General features: G+C 38.0%; 2 protein-coding genes across 3 annotated transcripts; one reads left to right on the top strand and one right to left on the bottom strand.

The window, feature by feature from the left end:
- Positions 1 to 4,756: 4,756 nt before the first annotated feature.
- Positions 4,757 to 6,747, bottom strand: CIAO2B (cytosolic iron-sulfur assembly component 2B). The gene is made up of 5 exons (XM_032195524.1): positions 6,572 to 6,747; positions 6,357 to 6,436; positions 5,985 to 6,110; positions 5,507 to 5,552; positions 4,757 to 4,980 (listed from the first exon to the last, which is right to left on the bottom strand). Exons 1-5 carry the CDS (start codon positions 6,705 to 6,707, stop codon positions 4,883 to 4,885), a joined length of 486 nt encoding a protein of 161 aa, XP_032051415.1. The 5' UTR covers positions 6,708 to 6,747; the 3' UTR covers positions 4,757 to 4,882.
- A 682-nt stretch (positions 6,748 to 7,429) lies between these two features.
- On the top strand, positions 7,430 to 18,443 carry LOC116493927 (fatty acyl-CoA hydrolase precursor, medium chain-like). Of its 2 annotated transcripts, XM_032195602.1 has the most exons (14): positions 7,430 to 7,453; positions 7,983 to 8,061; positions 9,067 to 9,271; positions 9,676 to 9,814; positions 10,077 to 10,210; positions 10,730 to 10,883; positions 11,145 to 11,246; positions 12,088 to 12,186; positions 12,647 to 12,787; positions 13,576 to 13,656; positions 15,003 to 15,150; positions 15,828 to 15,977; positions 17,713 to 17,785; positions 17,950 to 18,443. In XM_032195602.1, the coding sequence occupies exons 1-14, from the start codon at positions 7,433 to 7,435 to the stop codon at positions 18,137 to 18,139; spliced, it is 1,716 nt and encodes a 571-aa protein (XP_032051493.1). In that variant the 5' UTR covers positions 7,430 to 7,432; the 3' UTR covers positions 18,140 to 18,443. The 2 variants fall into 2 exon arrangements, with proteins under 2 accessions (XP_032051493.1, XP_032051495.1); XM_032195604.1 differs by lacking the exons at positions 7,430 to 7,453; positions 7,983 to 8,061 and adding an exon at positions 8,430 to 8,505.
- Positions 18,444 to 20,116: the final 1,673 nt, after the last annotated feature.

Here is a 20,116-nt window from a genome sequence, read left to right as displayed (position 1 = left end):
ACCTTCACAATCCTTAGACAGAGCATGTGCCAACTCTTCCATTAGCAAAAGTGTAGAGAAATAAAGCTGCCAGACATCCTGGGGTTAAGCAAATTGCTGACAATGTACTGAGGTTATTTTGGTCAAAGACATGTGTGACACATCAGATGGGAACCCAGATGAAACTAATTTGGGTAGGTCAGGAAAAAAAGTGCTATGATAAACCATCATCCCAAAACTACATGAAAATAACAGAGAGAATCATATCCAGATGAGAGAGTTTGGCAGTCTTGGAAGACTTGTTGCTTGGGTCTTCCTGCTTGGCCCAGTGTGGGCACAGCTGCCATCCACACTCTCTTTGGCCACTGTAGTTATGGTTTTGGCAAAGTGTGCATCTCTCTTTGTCAAATTAAAGCATTAGTTTTACATAGATACTTGTCCTCCTGCTCCTCTTTTCTCCTGCTGCTGTTTGGGAGGAAGGCACTTGGATTTATCTACAGTAGGGCAGCAAAGGCTTTCCTTTTAACATGCTGCAGTGTGAGGGCACTTGGGATGGGCCGTGTAACAGCCCAGTAAGAGAGGGTAGAGGGAAGAGAAATCCAGGGTGAATCTCATAGCTTGTTTCACATTGCTGTATCACCCTTCCTGATATTACCACCACACAGGACACAGAAGGGTGGGAGATGCCTAGCATGAAGTCATGGAAGTTAACTCAGTCCCCCTCCAAATGAGAGGTCACAGCCTCCAGCAGGCAGCTGTAGGAGCTCATGGATCTCCATGTTGCCACAGCTTGAGGCTGAGGGCATCCCCAGATATGGGTAGCACAGTGAGGTGTTGTATGGCCCTACACTTTCTTTTCTTTCTCTTTTCCTCACAAAGCTCCAGGGCAGCATCTGCTCCCAGTTCCAATGTTACATTTATTCCACAGACATGATGGAAATTATCTTCTGTGCTGTTCTCTCCCTCCAACCCTGTGCATGGAGCTGAGCTTAAGGCAGGAGCCAGGGACTTTTAACTTCTAAAGAGCATGGCTTTGGTATCTTGAGTCTTGTGTGTGCTGCAGTAAGATGCTGAAAAGCACCAAAAAGGATGAGACAATTGGCAAATTACTCAGTGACTCTGATGAGTGTGTGGAATGAAGCTGGGACAGCAGGGTTTCCAACCATCCAAACAAACAGGATGTTTTTACCACTGCAGACAGGGCTGTTCCTTTCATTCACAAAGTAAAGTCAAACAGTGGAGATAACCTGCCACAGGATGCAAAAGTTCTTTACAGGTAAGACATGAAGTAAGAAGTACATGAACAAAATAAAAAGTACATGAGAAAGTTACAGAACTCGGCAGCATATATATTCTGCAACTACTGAAGTGCACTGAACAAAATGTGGGCTCCTTGCTACTTGTATGTTTGGTAAAAATGTTTCATATCTTCAGTATCTCATGGAAGGAAAAAAGGTTTTATGTGCTTTCTGTTAAATGTTACTGCAAATGGTTGTGAGGCACACTAGCAGACTTAGATACACAGGTAATAGCCTCAATTTCCCCTGTTTTTTTCTCTTTGTTGATACTTTCCATAGTAACATTTGAAAGATTTTGCTATAAACATTACTTTTGTTTAAGGAAAAAAGTTGAGTCTGCCACTAGTTCAGTCTGTATTTATGCCAAACTGCATTTCATAAGGGAGAGGAAAGTGGTATAGTTATCTGCTTGACAGGCTAAAGGGAAATGTTTTTAACAGCTATTAAAAAGAAAAAATTGTAAAACATGTAGTTTATAATTCAATGCTCCAGGGGGAGATTCTTATCAAAGCATTTTATTGATGTAAACACATCAATCTTGAACATGACTGGAAGACCAAAATAACATTTTATTTTTTTTTACTAACTGTTCCCAGTGTGTAGTACACATTGCTCCATGCAAGGAACAGGGGAAATATTGTCCTCTTAAGTGCAAAGTTATTCCTGTCACTTCTATGGACAGTTCAGTTGCATCTCTGGATACAAAGCTGCTGAAATGTTTTCTAGCTGCTCATAATGAAACTGGGGGATGAAGAGTCTTCAGATTGCTGGTACCAGGCAGCAGTGACTGTATGAGAGCAGCTAGAAAGTCTTGTTTCCTCCCAGGGAGCAGGATTGTGCGTGCAGGCCCGAGTACGTGCAGAGTGGCAGAGCCCAAGATGCATGAACCGTGCCAGTCTGCTGGCTCAAACACACGGCAGGTTACTCTAGTGCACAACAGAGCCAGTGGCCCTGGGGAGCTCTTGTCACAGTGTTTGCAGATTGAGAGTAACATGTGCCATTCAGCCACTCCTGGAGGGCTCTGCCTAGAGCCTAGGAATGTGAAACACATGTCTGCTTCTGGCATTTTTCCTGGTTTTGAATGAGGCTGTTTGTATTCAACACAGCTGCTCTGAAGGGTCATATTTTCTGATGGAATGTGTCTCATTACAAAGCATTCCAGAGACTAAATTTAGGGATAGGGTTTTTTGGGGGGAGTGGAGGGGGTAAAGAAGTCTGAAAAGAAATACTTGTAACAGATTAATGTTTTCGTCTCCCACTTACTCTCCATACAGCAGGAGCCAGCTAATGATCATTAAAACCAGGGAATGGAAGATTTTTGCTGCAACTGGCAGTGCATTATCATTCAGCAAGAATTCAAGCTGAGGGAGCCCCCTATAGGAAGAGCTGTGATTTCAAGCATAGTAACTGGTTTGTCCTTTCTGTTGTTGCTATCATCTCATAAATATAACATCCATGTCATTTAAAGAAGCATGCCAGACCCAAAGTTATGGATCTCTCCATTCTTAAGTAGCAGATGTCAGACTTTTTCTTTGATACTCCACAGTAGAGTCCTTTTACTGAAAAGTCACCCCCCAACTATGTACTATAAACAACTACATGCCATTGCTTCACTGAAAAGGTAAGCAGTGAAAAGTGCACCCCTACGGTTAGTTACTGTGTATAACATGACTTGTGAGGCAAGTGCTAACATCCCAATAAATTATTTAATATTTTTATTATGTAGTGGTGAAGGCTAAGCAGTAGAGATTCAATAAAACATAATTTACTGATTCATTCTGTTTGATGTGCAGGTTGAAGCAATCTGCATGCAGCTTACTTGTCCTTCTATTCCCCCCCCCCACACACAGTTGCATTTCTGTCCTCCACAAAATCTGGGAAGGCAACATTCATTTTCTGTTAAAAAACAAAACAAAACAAAACATCAACCAAGCATATTGCCTATGCATTGCTTGCATGCATTGCCATGGTTGAAGTTTTCATTTGTGGTGCAAAGGCTGGTAGCATCAAGAGTGATCATTTCAGTGATTTGGCAAGAGAGGCACAGAGGAAAGAATATTAACAGCTGGGTCATTCTGCTACTTTCCCAATATTAGTATTATATAAATATTGTCTTTATTTACAGTTTCATTCAAACGTCCAAGGAAGTGCTGATCATTCAAAGAATGCTAAGCCAAATGATCAGATTAAAGCTGCTGTGGAGTTGGCCTTCTGTAGAAGCCCTGTGCAAACTGGGTGAGTAATTTCTAAAACTGGAAGATATGGATTTATTTCTGTTATTTTTTGATGTGTGACTTTCTTCATTGTACTTGAATCACCACTGCCTCAGTTCCCTTAGCTGCGCAACACAGAATAGCCTGGTCTACCAGGCTTTGGTTTACATAATTTTCATAAGGTTTATCCTTTTTAAAATAGCATCCGAGATCCTCCAAGAGAAAATACTGAAATGTAAAGCATTACCATCACACATGTACTTTTCTTTTTTTTTTCTTTTTTTTATAAAAAGTATACTAGTTGCTCTTTACATAATTGATGATGATGAAGATACTGAATAATTGATACGTAGTATTGCATGTTTGCACCAAAATACAGGATTGGTAAAGGCTGTTATATTTCCCTGTGAACCAGGTTGGAAACAACTAATACAAAAGTTTTAATTAATAATGGAATTCTACCTTAATGAATTTATATATTGTCAGTTTGTACCAAACAACAGTTTAGTAAGCCCCATGTCTCCCAGAACAGAAAGGGAAGCATAGCCTAGGTATTAATGCTAAATCTGAATATGTTTAAAGCAAAGCTTCTGATTTAGCTAGAACTTTACCAGGGAAGACTTTCAGCATTGCATAGCTGGACTGCCCGTACTGAAAACTATGATTGACTCCCTCCTGTCAGGTATGAGGTAGTGACACGTAAATAAAACCAAATCAAACCAAACCCAAAACAAAAATTCAAAGATTCTTGGTACTCAAAGATAAAGGTATTTGCTACCACAAGTAATGAGTAAGAAAAAATAAATCACATTTTAAACAGATCTAGAGCCCTTCCTATTTGGCAAGTCCAGGATGAGATAATAAAAACAAAAGCAGATGATTTAGAATCATTTACATTTATTGCTACAGATGTTTTATAACTTTGTATCCATGAACTTGTTAAAATCCTGATGTATGAAGCAAAAATTATGTTAGCAGTCCAAAACAATCATATGAATATAATTTTTTTTAACTGCTAATTAGCTTGGTGGACTTGTGAAATCCAGTATGCAAAATACGTTCCTAAAATGAAGTTTAATTATCTTTGGACAGTGAGAAGCCTGTTAAAAATATGTTCAAACCTTTTTAAAGTAAGTCCAGAAAAAAAAAAAATCCTACCAGTGCAATAACTAATAAACTTGAAAACCCAATTTTCATTATGTTTTTGTAGCTGCCTACAAGCTAATTTCCCCCATACTATTTTTTGTAGAAGTAATGAAACATTTATTCAAGAAAATCCAAGCGATTTTATTTTGCTCATAGATACACGTATAGTGAAACACTAGCATCACCACTTATATACAAAATCCGTTTAACACAGCAGGATATACTGGGGATTTCCTGATCAGGCAGTTATGATCGGGCAGACAGACACTGATTCACCACTTCCAGTAAATGAGAGTTTTCCAAAGCAGCTGCTACACGTTCTTTATCAGCAAGCTGTTTATTAACTGTGCAGAAAAAAATATCAAAAAAAAAAAAAAGGTCAAAACATTGGTATAGAATGTCTTTTTAGAAGCATTTTACATTGCAGTATAATCCCACCACTGCTATGGTAACTCAGATGACTAATTCTGTAGATGCTAAGTGCACCACAGAGTTGTGGTCTCAAGTCAAAGCTACCATATTACCACAGGTTAAACCAGCAAGTTATTTATGATTCATCAGCAGAGAGCTGTACATGTACAGGTCCAACAGGAAACGAAATTCACCCCAGCCTTGCCCCTTTTTCTGAGCCCTCCAAGCAAATCAGTAACTACATGAGAGCACAGGTTGTCCACGGAGATGTTAAAGTAAAGTAAAAAACATTTCTAAATTTCATTATTACACATGCCTGTTCTGTAACATTCCCCAGAAGGGGCTTGGTGCATGTAAAGTGCCAGATACTAAACAGCTGCTCTGCAGGTGGAAAAACTTATTTTATAATTTTCAAGATTAATAAAAGAAAACCACACAGGAGAACACTAAAAAGCTTACCTGCATGCTCAGAGGCATGTGTTCCTGGTGTTATATGAACATCCATCTTAAAAAGCATCAAGAAAGAAAAGTGTCCAGTTAACAAAACATTGGAAGTTCAAAGTAAAACTATTTAATACAGAAAATACTGCAATTACAAGACAAAACAAAAAAAAGACATTCTTGCCAATGCCAGATACTCTACACCCCAGCATAAAACCAGGTCTAAAATTAAAAAGCCTCAAGATCTCCTCCCATGCCATGCTGTAGAGGCCAGCAGGTACCTTCCCATCATAACCCCACTCACCTGTGACATGGCCATCACAGAACTGGAACTCTGCAACCATTTTTCAGTTTAGTTCCTACCCCAATTCCTAGAGTGTTTCCCTTCCCCATAATACGAACGAAAAAAGCTCCGGTTATTTTATGCTGTAAGTTAGCTAGCCGCCTTTTAAACACCATTCCTCCCTTGTGCTTTCCAGAGTGATTCATTACTCACCTTAAATCTCTCGGGCAGAGATCTGATCAATTTTACTTTGATGGACAGGCCAATTAACGTCGCCATGCTGCAGTGGGGAATCGTGGGGGTGAACTCCACTGCCACGGTGCTCTCAGCATCGTTCACCTGTCAGAAAGCAAGCAAATAATCGCTGTGTGCAAAGCTTCACCCCAGCTAGCTGGAGGCACGTTGTGCACAACACAGCTCAAAGCTGTGCTTTGCTGCACGTGGGTTCTTCACTGCTTTGAAGACTGTTTAAATGCATTAGTTAGCTAGTAACAAACCTCTTCTCATGGCACAAAACCAAACAACCAAACATCCCCACACAAACAAACAACCAGAAACAAAGCAAAAGAGAGAACAAAATCTCACTTTAACTCGAACTTGCTCAACAACATTCAGCTCCTCCAGGGTGAGGGGGTGCTCGGGATCGTTGATGGAGCGGATGAGATGTGTCAGGTTAAGGAAAGGGCCCCGCGCTGTGTCCTGTCCCTGTCCCTGTCCCTGTCCCCCTGTCCCTGTCCCCCTGTCCCCCTGTCCTGCATCCTGCCCTGCCCCGGCCTGCCCCGGCCTTCCCGTCAGGATATCGAAGATCTCCCGGTCGTCGATGGAGTCGGGCAGCTCGTCGTCCTCCTCCCTCGCCGTCACGGGCCGCTCCCCGGAGCGGCGGTAGATGAGGGGGTTGGCGTTCTCCAGCGGCGCCCCGCCGGCCGGGCCCACCATGGCGGGAGGCGGCGGAAGGAGCCCGGCCGCCCTTCGCCGCCGCACCGGGCGGGCGGAGCCGCGTTGAGGGGAGCGGGGCGGCCCCGCTGCCGCTGCGGGAGCGCCCTCGTGTGGGGAGCGGCGTGCACCGCCCCCGGAACGGCGGGAACGTGGTCTGCTCTATGGCTGATTTCTCCTCACAGAACAAGGGATGTGTAGGGTTTTGTGGCTGTTGCTCAGGTGACACCTTGCTGTCTGCATCAGGTCGTAGTTATCGGTAGTAAAACACCTCAGGCTGCCGGAGGTGGATTCCCCGGTGGCAAGCAGAAATAAAAGCTCGTATCCCGTGTTGCTGATAATAATATTCATGTAATAGATGCTGGCATAGGTGTCTAAACTTCTTTGGCAGCCATTTGACACCTGTCACTAACAGGACCATTTCAGATACCGCCAGTGTCCGTACAGCACATCTTACTCTGACAGTTCACCTAGCTGATTAGCTGCAATGTCAGGTTTAGAAAGCATGCGCTTTTCTCTCTGTGTTGGTATTGTTGCTGTTGTAGGCAGTTCTTTCAATTCAGAATACTATAATAAAAGTGAATATCGATTTTTTTTCTCTCTTTTCCTTTGTGCTCATTTGTTCTTTGGCATATTTAATCAATGTAAATCACTATAAATTAAATAGCAAGGTATTTAATTGCTAATATATCTGATACTACATTTGTTGACTGAAAAAGGAGAGGAAAATGCTGGTCCACGCTGCTGAGGTGAGTAAGAGTTGTTAATTTGGGACGCACTCAGAGTTCATTTAAGCTGATCGAATCCCACTGCCTGCTTTTGTCTTTTGAATCAGTCATTTTTACATTGAAAGGTCATAAAAGTAAGTTTTCTAGCCCATTCTTTGGAGGTTTTAGTGACCCAATACCGTATGTAAACTTCTCATTTTGGGCATCTGCATTAGACCAGGTAAGTGTTAACTTTGTATTCCGTATAAAAATTGAGTGACTAAATTTGAACCAAAGTGTGATAAGAGGATAACTGATTTATATCAGATAATAGACAGTGCTAACTCTGATTTACACTGTGAATTCATTTTCTGAGAGTTATTTCAATATCTAGTCATTGAGATGAAGACAAGGGGTGGAAATCTATGTTTTAAATTTAAAAATATCTTGTGTTAAAAGAAACTTGGGAAAATGGGATTTTGTGTGTCAGAAGGCCATTCACCTGGAAGGAGTCTCATTTTCCTTTCTTTAATATAGACCTCACCTCCTACTTACATCTTTTCATTTTCAGATTGAACTGGAACAAAATAACTGCAACAGAAAGAATTTTCCAGAAAGACTTGAGGGAAGTATTAAAAATAAGAAGCAAGGTATGTCCTACAATGCATGTTTGCACAGTTCCGAGTGAAATTTGTGAGAAATTGTCACACATCTCCACAACTAGCACAACACAGAGACTTAAGAACTATATAAGAAACGGCACATAGCTCTGAATTCTCTTGCACTGTAATTTTCGGATCATTCATGATCAGGATTGGATAACAATTAAGTAAGTTACACTAAGGGATTGTATTTACATTTCATATCAATTACAGCTCTGAAAGTGCTTAATGCAGTGTATGTTTGGAAGGGAATTTAGCTGCACTCCCTACCAAGAGGGCAGTCCTTAGGGACCTTTGTACTAATATCTTCCATTTAAAAACAGGAAACAATATCTGGAATGCAAGTAGGGGAAAAAATGTCTCCTCAAAGCCAGATCTCTTTGCTTTGTACCTTGGTTTGTAGTATAACATTTATCACTTGTGGAATAGAAGGTGAGATATAAAATCTTTTGTAACTGCTGATGGGGAAGCAACTGCATTAGCAAGTTAAAGGGTTGTAGTTTTCAAAGAAAGTACATTTCTCATACTTGTGTTAGCAATCTGCAAAAGTATCCTAATAATCTCAATGCAAAAGTGACTGTTTTTGCAGGAGGAAACCAATTCTGAGATGGTTTTATGAAAATAACAAAAGACCTTGTTTCTTAAAAAGTAGAAATCAGAACATTTCTGAATTACCTAAACTATTTTGAAAATCTTTTGTTGGATGGTAAATAGAAGACGTTAATGATTTAGACAGTTACTGTTTTCTCTGAAATTGTTTTTAAGATTTATAATGTTGCACAGTGAATAAACTGTCCTACCTAGCTCCAGTTGTCATAGGCGGAGCCAGTTATGGAAATGTTTGGCAAGGGGTGTCTGTCATTGTACAAAACTTGAAAAAAATTGTACAAGCTGAAATCTTCTAAATAAACGAGCTGGTAAAAAAAATGATTCACTGAAAAATTTGATAGTTATGAAGATGCAACTTAATTATTTTTCTTATGTGTAATCTAGGACAGAAGGGTGCTGAACCAGAAGTGACTATTGCGCATGGACGGCTCAGAGGAAAACAAGCAAACGTGAAGGGGACAGATCGACTTGTAAATGTTTTCCTCGGTATTCCTTTTGCAAAAGCACCAGTTGGATCCTTGAGGTTTTCCCCTCCTGAACCACCTGAACCCTGGAATGATCTGAGAGATGCAACTTCCTACCCACCACTGTGAGAACCATTCAGTTCATTTATATGTAGGACTTGCTCATGTTTGTCAGCGTTGTGTTTATTAGTGTACAAATATCTGATTTTAAGTAAGGCGCTTGGATTGACTGGTAGTGAAATATTTTGTAAGACCTGTGGGAATAGGAAGTATAAAGAATACCTGGTAAATTCCTTTATTTGGAAATCCAGTTTTCTTATTATACTATTCTGAATTAATGAATATTTTAAAGTAAAAGTACAGAGCTGTGCTTTTACAGTTGACACCTCTAACTGTATATAAATAACACAAAGTTGAAGCACCATGTGGAAATTCAGTCTGATAAAGAAAATGTGTTTTGTTTATCATTGTTACATCATTGGTATTGCAGTTTTATTACTAATAGTCGCACTTTCTTTCTTTTGTAAAGATGTCCTCAAGATCTGTCCCTGTTGAAAAAAGCTGAAAAAAATTATAAAGAAAAACACATTCCATTCCGAACTTCAGAGGACTGTTTGTATCTAAATGTTTACAGCCCTGCTGGTTCAGACAAGAAGGACAAATTACCTGTACGTAAACCCATTGTGCAAACTTGCATTGTACAAAGTTTGCATCTAATCATGGCTCCTAAATCGCTTAATTGCTTTTGAAAATATTATTCTCCATTAGTAAGAACAATATTATACAAAATTCACAGTACACCAACTTAAAATTCAGTTCCCATTGACTTTCAGAGGTTAGAAGTGCCTAATTCTCTGATGTTGTCTCCCCCTTTCAAATGAAATCTGCCAAGCAATTTATAAAAGTATGTCTTACCCTTTTCTCTCGAAGGTAATGGTATGGATCCATGGAGGCAATTTTGTATTTGGAGGTGCTTCTAGGTATGATGGTTCTGCCCTGTCAGCCTATGAGAATGTAGTGGTAGTAATAATTCAGTACAGACTTGGACTGCTTGGATTCTTCTGGTAAGATGACCTGATTCACTTTTTACTAAACACTTTCTATCTTGTGTAAAGCATGGATAATTTTATTTTCTAAATTGACTGAACTCGTACACCAGCTTCCCACTGGTATAGTGGTTTAAGTGTATATAGTTAACTGAAAGGTTATGAGGTCATTAAGAACGTAGTTCTTCAATTCTATTTGCATTGCCATTTGATTACAGCCTACTACCAAATCATAGTTGGGCTTATTTGGTTCTCTGTAGGGTTTTAAATTTTGCCATTAACTCTATCCAGTGGTGCATAAAACAAAAATTCATATAATGTCAAAGCCAGGTATCCATCTGTGCATGGATGAACAATAGAGGTCAGTAAGTGGGTCTTAGATCTGACTATGAAGGGCTTTAGATCAGTAAATACAGATCTCTCCTTGTCCAAATAGGGCACTTTGCACAAACTATAAATTGTTAGGGTTAATATTGTCTGGCATTAGAAGAACTATTACTTTTCCTGAGAAGTTAGCTTATACTGCTTTTCTTTTAGTACTGGTGATGAACATGCTCGTGGGAACTGGGCACTTTTGGATCAAGTAGCAGCTCTTCGTTGGATCCAAGAAAATATTGAACACTTTGGTGGAGATCCAGGATCTGTCACACTCTTTGGTGTATCTGCAGGATCTTGCTCTGTTTATGCACATGTAAGCATGCAATAGATTATACTAAAAAGTAAAGTCTTAAAAAAAATCTTCAGTAGTAAACTCAACTAGTGTAACATTTAATGTTAATCCAGTTTTTGAAAATAAGATTAGTGGCACATTGCTCTAAGTCTGGACACTTTTCCTGTAAGCATATAAAAGTGTTTATTTCCCCACTGAATGCAGCAATCTACTTGGGCAAAATGTCATGGGATAAGGACCATTATGTAGTATAAATACTTTCTGTTCTTCCCTTTTTGGCAGGTTATGTCTCCTTTGTCTAAGGGTCTCTTTCATAAAGCAATATCAGAGAGTGGAATTCTAATCCCCCCTAATAAAAATTTACTTCTTTCAGCAGATCTTAAGGTAGGCTCATTTTTGCATTTTCAAGTCTTTGTATCATAAAGTATTTCTTATATCCGATTCTTTCCTTAAAAGAAAAAGAGGAAAATCTGATTGCATATTGTGCAAAAAAGTTGATTTAAATTTATTTTCAAGGCATATCTATATATACATAGTTTAGCACTAAGTTAGTTTTTAACTCAAATAGTCCGTTTATTTTCAATCTTACCACGGTCATTTGGTGTTAGAAATAGATTGTACAGTTATGTGATTATAACGTCTGTAGGTAGATTTAAGTATTTTCAATTATACACATGCCCATCTAGGCATATACCCATTTTCATGCATACTGTCACTTATACAGTGACTGTGGAATTTATTATGGGAAATTTAGTTAGAATACAGAAGAGGTACTCAATTTTTATTCAGCTATGGTCTTTTATGGAGTGCTTTTACTTCAAATAGAGACCATCAAAACAACAATAAAAAAAGCCTTGAAATTAAATTCCTCAGTAAATGTATTTCTCTTCCTGAAGCAGTAGTCACCAATAATGTCAAAATCATAAGCTGATTCTCTGAATTTTCTTTGATTTATGTCACAACTTAGTATTATCTCAACAGCAAGGTTTGTTATAGAACAATGAATGGAAACATAGCAGGAAAGAGAAGTACACAGGAATGATTTGACTTCATGATCTAACTGTAGTATTTCTAGTAAAATAAAGTACTTCAAGATCTATCAATCTCACCTAAACTAGGCTTTATTAAAGCTGCTAATACTACTGTGTATAATAATTTTCTGCATATAAATTCCTCATAGACTACCTCATAGTTAACAGTTCTTGTCTTTGTTAATAACTTTCAGAAAATTGCAAGTATATTTAAGTGTGAGACTAGTAGTTCACTTTCAGTCATAAACTGCTTGAGGAACCAAGAAGCAATGGATATTATCGCTAACAGTACGGTAGGTGAAACTTTACTTAGTTACAGATTTTTTTAATGGCACACTTGTAGTTCATCTTCTGAATGGAGTTAATAATTGGCCTGTTCCAAGGTTTATTTTTCTGAATTTTTGTTAAAGTACACTCTATGTATTCAAATAATTTCACAGAGTATTTTTTCAGAATTTTTAATGAAGCACCTGTAAAGTTGTGAGCAAGACTTGAGCACACATTTCAATGCTAGTTGGAAACAGAACAGGATCAGGAAATGGTTAAATTGCTTAACAAGCCAAAACCAGGCTAGCATTTCACATGCTTGTGCAAAACTCTAAATGTATGTTACAGTGTCTGTATATACCTAGATTTCTGAAATTTTTTTTTTTGCATTTGGAACATTAAGCGTGGATGTTTTATTATGTGTTTTGAAGGAAAAAGGAAAATACTACTGACAAGTAATTTGATATGTTTTTTCTGCTCATCCAGGAAATCCAGCTTTTACCCTTAGTTTTGGATGGAGTATTCCTTCATAAGTCACCTGAAGAGATATTGACTGGAAAGGAGTTTAATATGGTCCCACTGATGATAGGAGTCACCAACAACGAATTTGGCTGGAACATTAGATCTGTAATTTAGTGTCTATTCTTCATTTTTTGGAATGTTTGTATTAACAGATGCAGGCAACTCTGAGAAGAGTAGGTGAGGTGTTTGCTGGTAGGACATTTTTTATGTATGAATTGTTGAAAATATATACAAGTTCAATTTTGCTTGAGTTATGATTCTGTAGTGACCCAGAACCAGCTGGTCACAAAACAGTGAGACAGGCTCCATCCTGCAAGCTGAACTATATGAACATCCTTGGATCTTCAATATTATACAGTACTTTCTCTTCCTAAAATCATCCAGGCAGAGGAAGGAAAAATAATGCAGCAGTCAAAAGTTTATTCCTCATAAAAAAATAGAAAGAATTATTTTCCCTGCAACAAATACACAATATAAAATATTGATACACAGGACATTTAAAATGCTACAGTGATCACTGTAAGCAGCTTACCCCATAAGTCCTGAACTCTGCTGACTGCTGGTTATTTCATTGCCCTGTGTTCCTTGTTATCATGTAGAAAGATCGATTGGCTGAAAATCTCAGAGGGGAACAGAGGATGGGGTTAACATGGGTGTCCAACCCACTCTCAGTGCATAAATTCTTTTGCACACAAATTCCATGGGTGACTCCAAGAGAGCAGTTGCTATACAGTGCAGCAAACTGCAGGGGGTAGATTTGTGAATTTTCTTTATAATATGATGCTTCAAAAATCAATACCAGTAGTAAGAATAAAGCGAAGTAAAGTTGTTTCAATATTGAAAACTTTGGAGAAGTTGAATGGCCGCCATAACATTATTTTTTTTCTGTGCAGACATCACTAATACCAGGTTTGAAGGAAGTGAAAGATAAAAAATCAATCACTTCAACATTAGAGTTTCTACTACCAATGATGGTAAGAATTGTTGTACTAATCCAAATTAAGATGTAAAACCTCTTTTTAATGCATATACCAAATCAGTGAAATTTAGTATTCTTTAATTTCCTGGTTGAACCATGTGTTACTAGAGCTTGAGGTACCATTATGCTTTGAAGAGAGTCCCAGCAAAGTTGACAGGACTGCAGTGTATGGAGCTAATCAGAAATAGGACTGAGTCAGCCTTAGTTTTTGGTAAATATGTTTTTTCTTCTAGACCTCAGAAACGTTTTTACGTTATGTATTTGTTTGTAGGGTTATGGTAATAGTACCCCTAATCCTACAGTAGTTGGTGTCTAATTGCCTGGCAGATGAGTTTCCGGTCAGGATTTTTCAATAAATTAAATGTAGCTTTTAAAATAGTTTTCAAAAATACTTTGCACTCCTTGCTTTGAAATGTATCATTCAAGCAGTAAATTGTAACACTAACAACTTAAGCTATGTTTAGAGATCCTGCTGGTCTTGAACTGTAGTCTAATAGAATCATAGGATCATTTTTTCAGTTTTGGGCCCCTCTCTACAAGAAGGTCACAGGTCAAGGTGCTGGAGCATGTCCAGAGAAAGGCAACAAAGCTGGTTAAGGGTCTAAAGAACAAATATTATGAGGAGCAGCTGAGGGAGCTGGGTTTGATTAGCTTAGAGAAAAGGAAGCTCAGGGGAGACCTTATCGCATTCCACAATTACCTGTGGAGTAAAGGTAAAGGAGGCTATGGTGAGGTGGGGATCATTCTCTTCTCCCAAGCACTAAGCGATAAGACATAAGGAAATGGCCGTAAATTGTGCCAGGGAAGTTTTAGTTTGGATATTTGAAAAAACTTCTTCACTGAAAGGGTTGTGAAGTATTGGAACAGGCTGCCCAGGAAACTAGTTGAGTCACCATCCCTAGAGGTCTTCAAAATTCTAGATGTGGTGCTTAGTGACATGGTTTGAGTGGACTTGGCAGAGCTAGGTTAAAGGTTGGATCAGAATAGTCAACACAGCTTTCAAGGACTCAATTTGCTTTTATTATTCCTCATTCTTACCTTCTGAAGAAAAGGGATGTGAAAAGCATTATCAAGATGGAGGAATTTCCAAGCTTCTGGAACTTCATTCCTAGAGTTTTAACCCATATAAATCTGTTGTAAACTTAATCTGAGGTTTGTTGTGTTGTTTTGTTTTGTTTCACAAGAAGTCTAAAAGGTTTTATTTGCCATCATACTTCCCCATCAATGTGGGTGCTACCTGCCATTTTTGTGCCTTTGCAAAATCTCTGAAGTTTAAAAGATGACATTTTTAGATTGATATTTTATTTTCTGTTTGTTTCTTGTTTCACCTTTTTCTCTTAGGATTTGCCAGCAGAGTTATTGCCTATGATAATGGATGAGTATCTGGGAAACACAGATGATCCTGCTGAGCTACGAGACCAATTTCTCGACTTGCTGGGGGATGTAGGAGTTGTCATGCCATCCATTAAAGCATTGAATTATCACAAGGGTGAGCTAGTGAATTCTAGCTAGCGAGCAGTCTCAAAATAGTACATTCAAACCTCTTTCTGCATGCTAGATGAAACAATATAGAAGAAAATCCTGTCGTGTAGGCAGCCCTTCTTGAAATTCCCACAGGGAATCTTGAGGGTGAAGAGTGATTTAGGTGTGCAGGACCATGGCAAGCAAGTGACACCTTTACCTTTGTACTAGTGTTTTGGACTTGTGTTCATATTCACAGTATGTTGAGAGCAGAGCATGATAACACAAGTACATGGTTCCTAAGTGAAGTACACAGACAAAAAATAATTAAAATAAATAAATAAATAAAAGAACCAGGACTGTCTTTTGGCCCACCGCTACATGGGAAATCAGCAGCTCTGTAGTCGAGATTTTAGGGTATTTAAGTGTAGGCAAGCCATTCCAAAATATCAAGAACTGGAAAATAATTGGATTTTACTTTGTTTTCTGTAGGTATTCCTGGGGTGATTTTTCATTTTCTTAATACTGTGCATTCTTCATTTTGAATTAAAAGTAAAAATACATTTTTGAGTGTAATGTTACATTTAGAAATGTGCCAGCTCACCTATAAAGCTTTGGGCGTATTGAAAAGAATATTTTAAGTAGATGATGGAAGATGTAATTTATGCACCTCTCCTCTAATTCTCTAAGTGTTACATATTCTAGAGACTGGAGCTCCTACCTACTTCTTTGAATATCAGCATCGGCCCACTGCATACCAGGATAGTAAACCAGAGTATGTGAAAGCTGATCATGGAGATGAAGTTGGCTTTGTCTTTGGAGGACCGTATCTGGCAGGTGATATAGGCCTACGCGGTAAGGAATGGAACATCATTGTTCACTTATAAATTACTCACATAATACTGACATTATTTGGCATTGCTACTTCCATTTCAATCAGACTAAAGTGTGCATATAATTAGTGAGACCAAAGTATAACCCTTTTTCCTGTTTTATTTTGTTTAACGTTTGTTTACCGTCTTCACCATTCTTTATCACATATAGGCTGTTTCTGGACCACAAGAAGTTATGTATGCTGTAAACAATTTAGCAAATAATGATGTTTTCCAGCAAATTTTCTGTCATTATACTGGCACTGTTTGTGAATTTGCCAAATAGTTTTGGTTGAAAAACAACTCAAGGGAGAGATCAGTTAAGCTGACAGGGAATTAGCAAGGTACTCGGGAAATTTCCCATGAAATCCGACTGCTTGTCAGGGCCCAGAGACTGGAGTATGATCTATTTGCAGTGTTCCAGCTTGTGTTGATTAGAGCAAGACTGGAACTCCAGTGTTTCACTGCCACATGAAAATATAATGGTTAGGTTAAAGACTATTTTCTACCACGACTCATTAACATTTAATCATTTTATCCAACATGGAACTGGTCCGTTGAGGAAGGATTAAAGGTGTATTCCCAAAATTACATTTGCTTTAACAGTTTGGGCATTCTTGTAGGATTTTAGAAATGTGGACTCTGGTTCCTTCAGGAAGAATCCCATGTTGCCATAGACCAAATGAATGTGCTAATCACTAAACAGTTAAATAAAAAATGCCATGTCTTCAGGAATGTTACAAATCTAGCACATTCCTTTAATTGCATATGTCTGAAACAATAATACTCAGAAGGGAGTCTTTTCATTCTCGTTATATAGGTTTTCTTATTTGGAAAAAGAAACACAACAATATTTTAAGCGGAATTCACCATTTATTTTTCTGCTTTTATTTTTTGCCATTTTCATGGTAGTTCATAGTCTTTTTCAAAGTCCACATAAATGAAAGTATTTCCTTTTACTCCACTGAACTTTGGAGCAACCCAGCTATGTTGTAAAAACATTCATTAATCTGTTACTAGGGCTTTTTACTTTGCTTGTATTTTGTGTGTGTTTGTTACTTATGAATTCCTATACTAGAGAAAACTATACACTTCCTTTTCTATTTGCCCAACTTTACTGAAAGCATTAAAATGTCAAATATTTTTCATGATGTGTTGAGTTGTATTTAACATTAAACACAGTAACTAAACTTACTTTCACAGAATTGATAGGAGAGGACATACAAGTAAGTACTTTTAGATTAATATTCTTAAAATACCAAGACGTGGAATGACATCCTTTTGGATCAGAATGAAGAAACCTTGCCTAGTCACACTCTAAATAACAGATGAAATTTCAGTCCCACTATGCTAGGTTGAGATCTATGAAACTAAACCATGTGGCCCATTTCATGAGTTGTAATGGGACTCGGAAACAATGGATTTTTTTTTTTCCAGTTATGCTTCTGGTTTCCTGGAAGGGTACAGACAAATTGCTCTATTTCCTTGTATCTAAATTCCTCTGTAGAATAAGGGTAATAATGCTGATCTTATTCATAAAAAGTGCTGAAATCTCCTGATGATTGCTGGATTACTAATACATTTCAGGTGTGGTGCTTTTGTTGTAACCAGGAAGTTTTGACAAGACCCACATATTCACAGACTGAAATGCTGCTTGTGTAGCAACATGGTTTTGATTTTTGCCTCCTATAATAATTGTTTTACATTTTGTTTCTCAGGTGAAGCTACAGAGGAAGAAAAAAACCTTAGCAAAACGCTGATGAAGTACTGGGCTAACTTTGCTCGAAATGGGTGAGAATGAGATTCATGACGGATAATATTACAAAAGTAATTTAGCTACTTTGTACTGACTCTGTAGTGAATCAATTGTGTTGTTGTTTCATTCTTAATTGCTGTGATTGAATTCCCCAGTGGACTGGAGAGGGTATTCACTCTTTGTTTCTTGTTGTTTACAGAGATCCTAACGGGGAAGGTTTGGTTGAATGGCCATCTTATAACCTAAACGAAGAATACTTGCAAATAAACCTAGAACAAAAGAAAGCCAGAAAGTTGAAGGAAAAGAAGGTAGACTTTTGGAAAAAGATTATGTTTGAACAGACAAATACCAAAAGAATGGAAAACAGAAAGGTTAATTCAGAGTTATAATTTATAGTTTAAACATATATAATAGGCATCCTATTAGGATAGCAAAAGAAGTTACTTAAAATATTTTTGAGGATAAGATAATGTGTCCATTCCTTTCACGTTTTCTTCACAGTTGTCATATTTATGATTAGTCACTGTAATAATTCCAATGGCCCTATTTCCACTTTGTAATCCTTTAATTTTTCTTGGGTTCATGTCCACACTAGAAGTCTCATTTATTAAATGTAGTTACCAGAATTCCCTGCTGCTCAGGTTTTCCTATAGCTTTGCCATGATTGAAGAGGGAATGTAGCAGCAACTTGTTTTAATAAAGTTAAATGAATAAAGACCTGATTTGCAAGTAAAACTGTCTTTGTTATGTCAAGTGTATCAGTGGTGTTACAAAAGTTTTGGTCTGATTCGCATACAGAAACATCCTCTGTGAAGAAAAAATGAAACTAAATAAGTACTCCTCTATAAATCGGTTTTACAACTTAAATAGTTTATTTCTGACTGTTGTGATACATAGTCTGTTACAGTAGTGCAGTGCTGGAATTAAGACTCCTCTCAAATGTCAGAAAAGAGAAAAATAATCTCTACTACCTCCATTGTTTTCCTTCTAAATTTAGCAATAACTACTTTAGAAGGATCAGCTGTGGTAACATAAAGTGTAAGCTTTCTGTCTTCTCCTTGGTTCTTTACATTGTGCACCAGGCTGTTCTCTGTGCCTCCAGTCAGTTCCAGGTTCTCTGCCCAGGTCACAGGCCTTCATTACTAGCACTGGAGAGAGATTCATTTACCAGAATTATTCCAGTGCTCTTACTAGCTGATATGCTCTTGGACTGCCAAGAACAAGTCTTAACACATCATTTCAGTGTTGCAAAGATCTTCTTTGCCATGTCATGTTGCTTCCTATGTCTGACCCCTAGGCTGCTCCAGCTATCCCAGCCATATTCCTGACCATACTGCTACCTCCCAGCAGCATTATGCAGCACAGTAGATCCTACAGGGATGTCCACACATTTGCCCACCCCACCCCATGATTTCTTTAACCTGTATTTCTGGAATAATTTAAGATCATTCCCAGCTAGTCTAGTCATGTCTTACAGTAACTGCCTGGACATCCCTTCCTTCTGGATGACTTTATTGGGATAAATAGGGTGGGGTTTCCTATGTCGTTCTGCCCATGTTCTGTTGCCAGTCAGAACTCAGGAGATCAGGTTAGACTGTTAGCATAACTGCTGTTTTGGTAAGTGAGAATTCCTGGTAAGCATCTGTCCGTTGTCCTTTGTTTTAGCTAAAGTGTTTTGTGAAGAGAATATAATCTCAAAGTAGTCTTCAAAGATTTTCATTGTATACATAGCTCCCCTGAGGGGCTGTACCTTTCCCTTTAAAAGGAGAAAACCAGGCAGCATTGTATGTCTATGTACAGAATATATGCTTGTGTTGTACGCTGCATGCAGACGTGCAGTGTAACTGGCTTTTTACATACAGGCACAACACTAAAATGACTTGCACTGGAAAATGTGAAGAGATTTTATTCCTATCTGCTTAGGCGTGAGTGCTCTGAAAATCTGTCCCATCCCAGAAATGTTCTGGTGAGAGATTACCATGTGCTGAAGAGAAAGTGTTACAGCTGTAAAAGCTCTAGCTTCATAGACTGTCACTCTAAGTTTTACATGCTCCAGGGATAAGTTTTAAAAAAATAAAAATAAACTGACCCTGTTTTAAATGCGTGTTTAAACATTTCTACCCTGCATACTTGAAGCAAAATGTATTTGTGAGCTTTTTTTTTATTATTTATTTTATTTTATTTTATTTTATTTTATTTTATTTTATTTTATTTTATTTTATTTTATTTTATGGGCCTATAAATGTGGTATTTGTCTCTATTTTTTTTTGTTATTGCAATCAAGACAGGTAGCAATGCATTAATCTATAAAGAGGCAAATGTCATCACAGAGCAGGATTTTTCTGGCTTGGTCCCTGACTTGTGCA

The sequence above is a fragment of the Aythya fuligula genome, chromosome 12, assembly GCF_009819795.1.
Source record: "Aythya fuligula isolate bAytFul2 chromosome 12, bAytFul2.pri, whole genome shotgun sequence".
Lineage (NCBI taxonomy): Eukaryota > Metazoa > Chordata > Aves > Anseriformes > Anatidae > Aythya > Aythya fuligula.
The sequence above is the reverse complement of the archived record's forward strand: the minus strand, read 5'-3'. Positions and strand labels throughout refer to the sequence as shown.